The sequence below is a fragment of the Scyliorhinus torazame genome, chromosome 6, assembly GCF_047496885.1.
Source record: "Scyliorhinus torazame isolate Kashiwa2021f chromosome 6, sScyTor2.1, whole genome shotgun sequence".
NCBI classification, from domain to species: domain Eukaryota; kingdom Metazoa; phylum Chordata; class Chondrichthyes; order Carcharhiniformes; family Scyliorhinidae; genus Scyliorhinus; species Scyliorhinus torazame.
Genome location: NC_092712.1, coordinates 159,369,265 through 159,382,179, shown reverse-complemented (window position 1 = coordinate 159,382,179; position 12,915 = coordinate 159,369,265). Strand labels below are relative to the sequence as shown.

Genomic DNA, 12,915 nt, shown 5'->3' with positions numbered 1-12,915 from the left:
CGCCAGCTGGCGGGGCAACAAACGCCGTTTCCGCCAGCTGGCGGGGCGGAAATCCCTCCGGCGCTGGCCTAGCCCCTCAATGTCGGGGCTCGGCCCCCAAAGATGCGGAGCATTCCGCACCTTTGGGGCAGCGCGATGCCTGTCTGATTGGCGCCGTTTCGGGCGCCAGTCGGCGGACATCGCGCCGTTGGGGGAGAATTTCGCCCATGATCTTTCTTTAAATCTTCCACATTTTCTGCAAACACTGAGATCTTAATTTGCACTTTGATTTTTATATAAAACTTTGCTTTACAAAGTATCAAACATGGATTTAGGATCATCCTGAGCTGCCCTTCCAATCATGGTCCAACTGTTTTAAGAACATTTTTATGACAGGTAGTTCATCAATTTCGAATCGCCTTCCAAGCAGTTTCAAATTTTCCTCCATTATATAATGCTTGTGTTTCAAATTATCAGCAGTATACATCCTAAAATGAAACAGGTGAGAGCAGCTTGAAATCCAGGCTTCAACATTCCCAGTTATCCCCTGTTAACTGACCTCTAAAGGGTAGTCTTCCACCGTCCTCCTCAGAGGATCCACAACCTGCCAGCAAATGAGGATGCAGAGATCAATGAGCAGCATCCCACCGACAATAATAAGTAGCTTCTGGTCCTTGATGATCTAATGAGAGAGAAAAATACTCTATGATGTTCCCAACATTCAAACAAAGCCATTTCACAATACTTTCTCCAAGATTAAAATTGAGACGAGTAAATGAAGTCAAACATTCAAAGTTTAAACATTACCGCAGTAACCAAATTCCTTTAACACTGTTTTACCATTTGTTGGTAGGGAGTTCCGTATTTTGTTGAATGATATTTAACTTGCCCTGATATTAACCACCAGATGTAAGAATCAAAAAGTCGGTTTCCAGAAGTGAGCCCTCGCACCATACAAACTCAAATGTGACTTTATAAACGTATTATCTGATAAATGTAACACTGTACACTATTGAACAAAACACCCTTATTACTGCAGTTTGCCTCCTGTCAGCCTTGGCTTATTGATGACACTTGGTCCTTGGAGTCACAGTTGCAGGTTCAGTCCCCATTCCAGGACTGGAGCATGTAATCATAGCTGACATTTCGGTGCAGTTCAGAGCATGCGCTACACTGTCAGAGGTGCTGTCTTTCATTGAACTGAGGTGCTGTCTGTCCTCTCAGGTGGACATTAAACAGCCATATCACCACACGCAAAGAAAAGAACTAAAATAATATAATTGGTCATCTACCTTACTATTTTTAATGGTCACAAATTGGTTCAGTATTTTTTCTAAATTCTAACAGTGACTGCAGTTCAAGAGTACTTCATTGACTGTGAAGTTTTTTGGGTTATCCTGAGGTAATGAAAAGCACGTTTTAAATGTGAGTTCTTTCTTTTATTGGAAATATCACAAGCTCTCACTTGTCTTAAAAGTTAATGCGTAATGGAATAATATTATCCAACTGCATGGCACAGGTTACCATCCATGCATCAGATTTATTCAAAGTAAAAATCTATTGGTAGCAAAAGATCGTACTAATTTACGACCTTAACTTACACAATGTTTGATGAAACAAGAGATATTGCAACTCTGCGCATGCTGACACCTTCCTAATCTTTCTAACCCTATGCCAATTAGCACACGACTTGGGGAATAATTCCGTCATTAACATATATGGGGTTGTATTTTTTTGATTCGGTTCCTAGCTTCTGATATTCAATGTGCTAGCCTACTGAGCTGTCTTTTCCAGTAATGCGTTTTAGGGACTCTCAATTGTTCAATATTATTAACTAACAACTATAGAATCATTAGTGATGATTTTTCATCACTTTCTTCTTTCAGTATGAAATGAGTTCCATCAACATGATGACACCAAAAACATTCTCCCCTCACCACCCCCCCATCAGCATTCCTCAGGGATCACTCCCTTTGTGCCACCCTGGTCCACTCTTCCATCACCCCTAACTCCTCATCTCCTTCCCACGGCACTTTCCCATGCAATCACAGAAGATGCAATACCTGCCCCTTTACCACTTCCTTCCTGGCTGTCAGGAGCTCAAACATTCCTTTCAGGTGAAAAAGCATTTCACTTGCACCTCCTCCAATTTGGTTTATTGTATTTGCGGCTCCCAATGTGGTCTCTACATTGGGGAGACTAAACCCAGACTGGGTAGCCGCTTCGTGGAGAATCTTTGTTCAGTCCGCAAGTGTGACTCCAAACTTCCTGTTGCTTGCCATTTCAACTCAGCATCTTTTTCTCACATCCACATATCCATCCTTGGCTGGTTTAGCACAAGGCTAAATCGCTGGCTTTGAAAGCAGACCAAGGCAGGCCAACAGCACGGTTCAATTGCCGTACCAGCCTCCATGAATATGCGCCGGAATGTGCCGACTAGGGGCTTTTCACAGTAACTTGATTTGAAGCCTACTTGTGACAATAAGCGATTTTGATGCCACTATCAGCCCCTTCTTTAGTCCTGAACACCACCATTAACATTAAAACTTACTTCGTCTTGTGCCCAAAGCATCTTTATCCAGTCTCTCCTAGCTCCCACATATCATTGACCTTCTACTTTGCTCAATCTACTCCACCCCCTTGTAAACAGTATAACATGCATCAAATTTCTTCCTCTGGAGCAGACGAAGAGTCAAACGGACTCAAAATGGTAACTCCGTTTCTCTCTTTGCCAGAGCCCGACATTTTCCAGCATCCACAATATTTTGCTTTTACTTTAAAAGCAGAAAGTTGATGATAGCAATTTTGAATGGGGGACGACACTATCTAACAAAGCTAGAAATCATGGGCGAAATTCTCCGGTATCAGCGCGATGTCCGCCAACCCCCGCCAAAAACGGTGCAAATCAGTCCGGCATCGTGCCGCCCCAAAGGTGCGGAATCCTCCGCCCCTTGACTGGCCGAGCCCTCACCTTGAGAGCCTAGGCCCGAGCCGGACTGATTTCCGCCCCGCCAGCTGGCGGAAAAGGCCTTTGGTGCCCCGCCAGCTGGCGCGGAAATGACATTGCTGGGCGGCGCATGCGCGGGAGCGTTAGCGGCCGCTCACGGCATCCCCGCGCATGCGCTGTGGAGGGAGTCTCTTCCGCCTCCGCCATGGTGGAGACCGTGGTGAAGGCGGAAGGAAATGAGTGCCCCACGGCACTGGCCTGCCCACGGATCTGTCGTCTTTTAAAATTTTTCCTACTTCAAGACTGTGAAGAAAACAACTTTACAACTCTGTTTCGAAATAAATAACTTTGTCTTTATTGACCAAAGTCTGCATGCAGATGGCTACAGGTTAGAGAGAGAGAGAGCTGTTAAGGTAAACCTGCTCATTCTTTCTCAAGCTCGCAAAGACATGGAGAAAACGTTCAATATTTATACAAAAGCTGTATCATTTTACAAAAACAGACCTTGTTCAAAAATGTCAATACAGTCATAACTTCTGATCAAACATGTTGTCATGGAAAGACCCTGACTCGGCTTATTTGCAGTATTTTGTCTTTAGATGATTTAAGACGTGGTCCTATTTTGTTTTTCACCTCTGCCCTCATGATGCCTTGACGCAGATGGACCTAGGTCATGAGGAGGTTGTGTTATTAGGACATTCCTAGATCGTGGCTTTGTTATCCGGTTTTACTAAGGTCAGGCACTATTTTCCCTCTTCTGGCCTTGTATGATACAATTATGTGGATTCTTAGCTTTGTCTAGTTTGTCAGGGTCTGATCTTGGCACTTAGCTGACACAGCTGTCCTACACTTGGTTACATAAGTTGGCTATTTTTCCCATCATGCTACTGCTGAGTTTGTACACTTTCACAGATCGGTGGGCCCCGATCGTGGGCCAGGCCACTGTGGGGGCACCCCCCGGGGCCAGATCGGCCCGCGCCCCCCCCAGGACCCCGGAGCCCGCCCGCGCCGCCTTGCCCCGCCGGTAAGGGAGGTGGTTTAAACCACGCCGGCGGGACAGGCATTCTAGCAGTGGGACATCGGCCCATCCGGGCTGGAGAATCGCCGGGGGGGGGGGGGGGAGAGGGGGGGGCGCCAACCGGCACGGCGCGATTCCCGCCCCCGCCGAATATCCGGTGCCGGAGAATTCGGCAACCGGCGGGGGCGGGATTCACGCCAGCCCCCGGCGATTCTCCGACCCGGCGGGGGGTCGGAGAATCTCGCCCCATATCACTACAGGCACCTCAACCACAATATGTTGGTCTGACTTAAACATGATGCCACCATTCTGAGCCACTTGCCTCTCCCACTCCGCATCCTCAAACATTTTTTATGCAGAACAGGGTTTTATCCAAGGGGAAGGTTATTCCAGCTGCTTGGTCTTTCTGTATGCGTTGGGAGGTGCGGGGATCAAAAGATTTCAGATACACGAGGATGGACAGCACTTTGCTTTCGCAATTTAAAAAGAAAATGAAGGAAAGTTCTTTGAAATTCCATAAATGTTAGTTATCTGGGCTTTTCACAGTAATTCCATTGAAGTCTACTTGTGACAATAAGCGATTATTATTATTATTATTATATTGGTATCAGGTGGCTTTGGGGCTTGTTACAAAACAAATTTTGGTGGAAATCTACACCAACACAAGAGTTGCATAATTCCAAGAAACATACAAGAGAGTGGCTGATCCACAGGGAAGTAGAGCTATGTAAATACATGCTGGAGGCCTTTAGCAGGCAAATGTCAGAAGCATCACAAACAAACAAGTAATTCTGTAATCAGTGAAAAACTGGTGTAAATCAGTTATATAAAAACTTCTCAGTAAAAAATGTTGCAATGCCTTTCTTATGCCACAGTTACACAGAATCATGGGCCAATTTTCACATTTGCAGTAATTACATTTTGCATAGCTTTTTTAATTATATAGTTTAACACACTAGTTAACTTGAATATTTTAATGTCTCCTGATCTAGAATGGCATGAATCCTGATCAGTGAGAAGAGATAGGATGCAACTTAAATTCTCCCTTTGATAGTTTGTGTTTAATTTTATGGCGGAGATAACCAATTATACCAGTAAATTAAAGCATTGGGTGATAAATACAGTAAATAAAGGGTATTAAACTTTATGCATTCTGTCCTTTTCCCACTTGGAATTGCACTGATGTGTATTTAGTTTGGGGATATCGGAGGAAGACAAATATGAACTGGACATATTATTGCTTTAGAGAATTGCTATTCCAGATCATGGCAGTGGACAAATTTGTACTCTAGACAAGCAAATGATTTATGATCTGTGTCAAGAGTAAAATAGCAACCTGAATGCAAAGCGCAGAGGAATTATGTTATGTCAGCTACACTCAAAATCACAGTTGCATTAACATTCTATACTGCACCAACTTTCATACTCCGACAGGTGATAGAGCAGGGACACCAGTTCTAGGTGTTCAATAATGTCACTCAAATGACAACTGCTTGGTGAGACAGACTCTCTTAACATATTCGCTAAGAATGCTGCACAGCAGCACTGGAACAAGTGATTTTTATGTGAAAGCAGGATCTCCAAATTCAATTTTTATATCCTACAGTCCTGAGCCTTTTATATTTACGTCAGGACTTTCGACTTCTGACAACACCCGGCCCAACTTGACCCCGAGAGGCCCACCCAGCGACCCGACCAGGAGAGGCCCGCCCAGCAACCCGACCTACCTGGAGATGGAAGTAACATCCACGTGGAGGCCCGACCGGGCCTACTTCAAGACCCGACCCTAGGTGCACCCAAGGAGGGAACAGACCACGGGACCCAGCCCAATCTGCCTCAGAAAGCCACTACCCATGACCCAGGACCCCCAAAATGGTGGAGTCCCTGCGCGAGGCCCCAAACGTGCTGCAAGGTATTCCCGTGCCCGCAGAATGCCAGGACCAGTCCGGATCGCAAACATGCCCCCCCAGCAACCCCTCTACCTCAACCAGCGCCCGGGACCCTGCCAGATGCGACCCCGGAAACGTAACCAGCACACTGGACCTCGCCAGTGCCCTTAACCCTGCCAGACGCAACCACCTGGACCCCGCCGGACGCAAAGGTCAAACTTCTCCCATCGGATCCCAGGCCCATCCAGCTGCAGCCGCCGACCGAGGAAGTGAGGGAAACATGGCGGTCTGCAGGTTAGACTGAAGCAACGCAGTTTCAAGACCCCTCACTCCAGCATACTCCTGGCAAACGTCCAAGCGATCGAAAAAAAGCTGGATGAACTTAACACTAGACTTACCTCTCAGAGGGAAGTAGGAGACTGCTGTATGCTCTGTTTCATAGAACCATGGCTCACTCCCGCCTCACCGGACTGTGCCATACAACCTGAAGGCTTCTCAATTCACCGGGCGGACCGCACTGCATCATCAGGCAAAGCAAATAGTGGAGGGGTTTGCCTCCTCATCAACTCCTCCTGGTGCTTGGATGTGGCAACCCTGGCGACCTACTGCTCCCCGGACCTGGAATACCTGACCGTGAAGTGCCGCCCATACTATCTTCCACGTGAGTTCACTTCAGCCATTATCACAGCGGTCTACATCCCACCCCAGGCAGAAGTGAGGAAGGAGCTGGACGAATTGTACACAGTTATAAACAACTACGAAACAGAACACCCGGAGTCCTTGTTCATTGTGGCCGGAGACTTCAACAAGGCCAACCTCAAGAGTGTACTGCCAAAATTCCACCAGCACATCTCCTGTCCCACCAGGGGCGACAACACTCTTGACCACTGCTACTCAAAAATCAAGGGCGCCTACCGTTCCATCCCCCGACCGCACTTTGGGAAATCAGACCACAAGACGCTGCTCCTTCTCCCGGCATACAAGCAGAAACTCAAGCGGGAGAATCCAGCTAAGAAGATTGTGCAGTGCTGGTCCGAGGAGACAGAAGAGTTCCTATGTGACTGTTTAGAGACAGTGGACTGGTCCATATTTAAGAACTCAGTGACCAACTTAAATGAGTATGTCACCACCGCATAGACTTCATCAGCAAATGTGTGGACGACTGCGTGCCAAAGAAAGCAGTACATACGTTCCCCAACCGGAAACCATGGCTCAATCGCGAGATTGACTCCCTATTGAAGGACAGATCTGAGGCGTTCAAGGCAGACGATCCTGATCAATGCAAGAAATCCAGGTACGACCTCCGCAAAGCCATCCGAGATGCCAAGTGAGAATATCAAACCAAGCTAGAGTCACAGACACTCTTGGTGGTTGTGGCAAGGACTAAACAACATAACGGGCTACAAAGCGAATCCAAGCAGTATATCCGGCAGCAGCGCACCCCTCCCCGATGAACTCAATGCGTTCTATGCTCGGTTTGAGCAGGAAACCAACAATCCGCCGTGGAGTACCCCAGCAGCCCATAACTCACCCATACCCACCATCGCAGCTTCCAAAGTCAGATTGGCCTTCCTGAAAGTGAACCCTTGGAAGGCAACGGGCCTGGACGGGATCCCTGGTCGTGCACTCAGAGCCTGCATGGAAGAGGTGTTCGCGGACATCTTTAACCTGTCCCTATTCCACTCTGAGGTCCCTACCTGCTTCAAGAAGACCACCATCATACCGTGCCAAAGAAGAACCAGGCAACGTGCCTCAATGACAACCGTCCGATGTACCTGACTTCAGTCGTAATGAAGTGCTTCGAGAGGTTGGTCATAAAGCGCATCACCTCCATACTCCCAGAATGCCTTGATCCACTGCAATACGCATATCGCCGCAACCGGTCCACAGCAGACGCCATTTCCCTGGCCCTACACTCATCCCTAGGTGATCTCGACAACAAGGACTTCTACATCAGACTCCTATTTATTGACTACAGCTCCACCTTCAACACCATAGTCCCAGTCAAGCTCATATCAAAGCTCCAAAACCTGGGATTTGGCTCCCCACTCTGCAACTGGATCCTTGACTTTCTGATCAATAGACCGCAATTAGTAAGAATGAAGAACAACACCTCCTCCACAATAGTCCTCAATACCGGGGCCCCGCAAGGCTGTATACTTAGCCCCCTACTCTACTCCCTGCACACACACGACTGCATGGCAAAATTTTGTTCCAACTCCTTCTACAAGTTTGCTGACGATACGACGATAGTGGGCCGGATCTCGAATAATGACGAGTCAGAATACAGGAGGGAGATCGAGAGCCAAGTGGAGTGGTGCAGCGACAACAATCTCTCCCTCAGTGCAAGCAAAACTAAAGAGCTGGTCATTGACTTCAGGAAGCAAAGTACTGTACACACCCCTGTCAGCATCATTGGGGCCGAGGTGGAGATGGTTAGCAGTTTCAAATTCCTAGGGGTGCCCATCTCCAAAAATCTGTCCTGGTCCACCTACGTCGACGCTACCACCAAGAAAGCACAACAGCGCCTATACTTCCCCAGGAAATTAAAGAAATTCGGCATGTCTTTTACAGGTGCACCATAGAAGCATCTTATCTGGCTGCATCACAGCCTGGTTGGTCACAAGGACTTTAAAGAGAGTCATGAATACAGCCCAGTCCATCACACAAATCTGCCTCCCATCCATTGTCTCCATCTACACCTCCCGCTGCCTGGGGAAAGTGGGCAGCATAATCAAAGACCCCTCCCACGCGGTTTACTCACTCTTCCAACGTCTTCCATCGGGCAGGAGATACAGAAGTCTGAGAACACGCACAAACAGACTCAAAAACAGCTTCTTCCCTGCTGTTACCAGACTCCTAAATGACCCTCTTATGGACTGACCTCATTAACACTACACCCCTATATGCTTCATCCGATTCCGGTGCTTATGTAGTTACATTGTATACCTTGTGTTGCCCTATTATGTATTTTCTTTTATTCCCTTTTCTTTCCATGTACTTAATGAGCTGTTGAGCTGCTCGCAGAAAAATACTTTTCACTGTACCTTGGTACACGTGACAGTAAACAAATCCAATCCAATCCAATCAGATGTCGCCTATCACAGAGTCTGACCATGTTCCCTTTCTATTGGCTATAATCAAAAGGAAAAATGGACAAGTAATAAAATGGGGGGCTGAACCATTGCCAAACATTGCATGCCTGGAGTGAACAGTTGAAGTCAACCCTAAAGTCTTTGTGTGTTCCTGACCATGGGACCAACCGGGAACACTACTGTGGGCTCGCTGAATACATGCACAGTAGGTTGGATCTGTGAAAACTACAGCAGTGGCACCATCCCACTAATTCTGCCTTTGTTCACTGTGTCAAGAGGTTCTATTCTAATTTCCATGGAAGATCTCCAACTATCCTGATAGTGCGCCAAATCCAGTACTAACTACACAGGGCAAAATTTTCCCATCCCACCTGTGGCAGGTTTGGTGGTGGGCAGGAGTGGAGAATCTAGTGGGAGCCAAAAAGTCAGAAACCCACTGATATAAAGGCACCTTGCGATTCCGCCAGGGGCAGATTAATGGTGGGTCACTGTTCCCGCTCGCTGGTGGCAACAATGCCTTTTCATCTTGTGAATGCTTATTAAAACAGCTGCCCACGGTGTCCCGTCAGGCTTTCCAAACTTGCGTCACGTCACGCCAGTGGCAAATTACGTCAGTCTAAAACCCAATTGATAAAGAATGGCGTGCACAAGATGGTCCTCAGCTCACAAGAGACTTTGAGGTGAGTGCAACAAAGCCTTTCTGCCACAGTGTTGCACTATTCCTGATTCACTGCTCTGCTGGGGCAGACCACTTCCTGCCTCCATTCCACATCGAGCTGGTCTTCATGGTCAACACCTTGCTGCTGGATCCTTTGATCCCCCTGTGCCACGGAGTCAGATCAGTACTGCGCTGAGAGTACAGGGGTCTCCTTTCCCCCTGGTGCCACACACCAAGGTCTACCTGGCCAGCACTAGGCTGCGGGTCTCATGCAGCTACCACAATAAATATTCAAAGTTCAACCCGGGGTGGAGTGTGAGGCGAAGACGGGATGGGGATTGGGGGTTGGTGGCACATGTATTACTGGAAGCAGATGCCAGCAAACTGCAGATTATGGGGTGGGGGACTGTTAGTGTGGCACATTAAGGGTAGTTTACATGAACACTAAGCAGGCCGGGATTGCAATGCTTTGTTTAGGTCACATTTTTCCATAGACCTCAATGAAAACGGAAACTTCTTGGCGAGGCTCTGACTTAAGTACAAGGCTCAAAGACAGGAGTCACAGATTGCGAACAGTCCTGCTGCAAAATTGAATTGAGTCACAGATGTTAGGCTATCAGGAATTATGTGGGCTGCAGTCAGAAGTCAGAGATAGTGCAGAAGAGCAGCGAGCACGCAGCAGGAGCAATCATTGGAAACATGATCTACCCCAGCTGCAGGGAAGAACAAGGTGTGTGTGCTCCACAGGAAAAATGCACAGACTGGCGGTGTCCCTGGGTTTGGCAGGCTCTATGAAGGGCTGCAGAGGATATGGTGATGGTCATAAGGGCCATCTACAGCCTGTAGGTAGGGAACTCATAACACGGGGGTGGGTGGGGGATGTGATGCTGGCATTGTGGGTTGGTAAGTACCCCTGTAGGTTACAGTGCACATAGCCTCCAGATGGGGTGGTCCACATATGGCATGGGCGCCTCGCAGGTGATGGGCTCTGGGGGCAATGTGAAATGAAATGAAAATTGCTTATTGTCACAAGTAGGCTTCACTGATGTTACTGTGAAAAGCCCCTAGTCGCCACATTCCGGCGCCTGTTCGGGGAGGCTGGTACGGGAATTGAACCGTGCTGCTGGCCTGCCTTGGTCTGCTTTCAAAGCCAGCGATTTAGCCCTGTGCTAAACAGCCCCTGTGTCAAGTCCACCACCACAATGACTGTTTCCAGTATTTGTGGGGAGGCTGGAAAATAAAAGCTGGATACAGAACTGGCTAGGTCATAGAAGGCAGAGAGTAGCAATGGAAGGGTGCTTTTCTAATTGGAGGGCTGTGACCAGTGGTGTTCCACAGGGATCAGTGCTGGGACCTTGGCTGTTTGTAGTATGTATAAATGATTTGGAGGAAAATGTAACTGGTCTGATTAGTAAGTTTGCAGACGACACAAAGGTTGGTGGAATTGCGGATAGCGATGAGGACTGTCAGAGGATACAGCAGGATTTAGATTGTTTGGAGACTTGGGCGGAGAGATGGCAGATGGAGTTTAATCCGGACAAATGTGAGGTAATGCATTTTGGAAGGTCTAATGCAGGTAGGGAATATACAGTGAATGGTAGAACCACAAGAGTATTGAAAGTCAAAGAGATCTAGGAGTACAGGTCCACAGGTCACTGAAAGGGGCAACACAGGTGGAGAAGGTAGTCAAGAAGGCATACGGCATGCTTGCCTTCATTGGCCGGGGCATTGAGTATAAGAATTGGCAAGTCATGTTGCAGCTGTATAGAACCTTAGTTAGGCCACACTTGGAGTATAGTGTTCAATTCTGGTCGCCACACTACCAGAAGGATGTGGAGGCTTTAGAGAGGGTGCATAAGAGATTTACCAGAATGTTGCCCGGTATGGAGGGCATTAGCTATGAGGAGCGGTTGAATAAACTCGGTTTGTTCTCACTGGAACGAAGGAGGTTGAGGGGCGACCTGATAGAGGTCTACAAAATTATGTGGGGCATAGACAGAGTGGATAGTCAGAGGCTTTTCCCCAGGGTAGAGGGGTCAATTACTAGGGGGCATAGGTTTAAGGTGAGAGGGGCAAGGTTTAGAGTAGATGTACGAGGCAAGTTTTTTACGCAGAGGGTAGTGGGTGCCTGGAACTCGCTACCGGAGGAGGTGGTGGAAGCAGGGACGATAGTGACATTTAAGGGGCATCTTGACAAATCCATGAATAGGATGGGAAAAGTGGGATACGGACCCAGGAAGTGTAGAAGATTGTAGTTTAGTCGGGCAGCATGGTCGGCACGGGCTTGGAGGGCCGAAGGGCCTGTTCCTGTGCTGTACATTTCTTTGTTCTTTGTTATCTCTACCTGCATATCGCGATGCTTCAGGTAAATCGGAAGCATGCGGACATGAGCCCATTGCCTAAGAGCAAACTAGATTTCTAATTTCACGCTTCAAAATGGTTCAGCACAACTCAATAGGCTCATGAGAAATTTGGAAAAACAACAAAGTTGAAGACAGGAATACAACCTTGGAGAGTGGAGACTATACTGAAGTGGACACTGAGTTAAGTGCTGTCAATTTTTAGCTGACCACTTCAAAATCACTCAACCTTGAAGAGAGGTGATTGGAAAACACTTAATTCTTTTTGAAGTGGTCGAGGAGCTGTAAATCAAAGCTTGATATTTGTAAACATTGCGGTTAGACCACTTCAGAGTTACTCAACCATGAAGGAAGATGAATGGAATAATGCCGACAGCTGGGTGTGTGAGAAAGCTGCCAAGCACAGCCGAGTAAAATCAATATCACAGAAAAATGTATGAAAGGCTTGAAGATCAAAGATCTGAGGGGGTTTAAACCCAGCTGACTGGTTTTCTCTTTCCAGGAGTTGGCAGGTGCTGCTCCCTGTGTCTGAGCCAGCAGGTAAATTGTCCAAGTGAGTGTTAAAGCAGTGATTTGTTTCACTGCCTCTGTCTGGACTGATCTCTAGCTTCAATACAGGGGGCCTCTCTTCTGGTGGGAGCTTCCAGACAAGGGTCCACTTTCTGGGGGCTTCTTGACAGGGGTTTCTTTCCTTGGAGGGCATCCAGACCAGGGTCTCTCTTTTGGAGGGACTTCCTGACAGGAAATTATTTTTTGGGAGAGTCTGTGGGGGTCTCTATTCTTTATTTAGGAGGTCTCCGGGGGTCTCTTTATTTAGGGGGTCTCTGTGGGCAGGGGGGCAGGTCGGGTCACCCCCCATAGTGGGGGATGGGCAGAAAATCTGGGGGGGTGGAGCGAATTGCGATGCAGGGGTGCTCAAAATTGTTGCCCGATAGCAGGAGTCCCTCAGGAATCCTTTGTAATCCTCGC

The 12,915-nt window shown here is 47.7% G+C and overlaps 1 protein-coding gene across 1 annotated transcript in view; it reads right to left on the bottom strand.

Moving 5' to 3' along the window:
• gabbr2 (gamma-aminobutyric acid (GABA) B receptor, 2) overlaps positions 1-12,915 on the bottom strand; it is a 1,455,116-nt gene that overhangs the window by 137,295 nt on the left and 1,304,906 nt on the right. Inside the window, exon 13 of the mRNA XM_072509007.1 lies at positions 539-661. Within this exon, the coding sequence (XP_072365108.1) occupies positions 539-661 (123 nt within the window). The remainder of the gene's footprint in view (positions 1-538; positions 662-12,915) is intronic.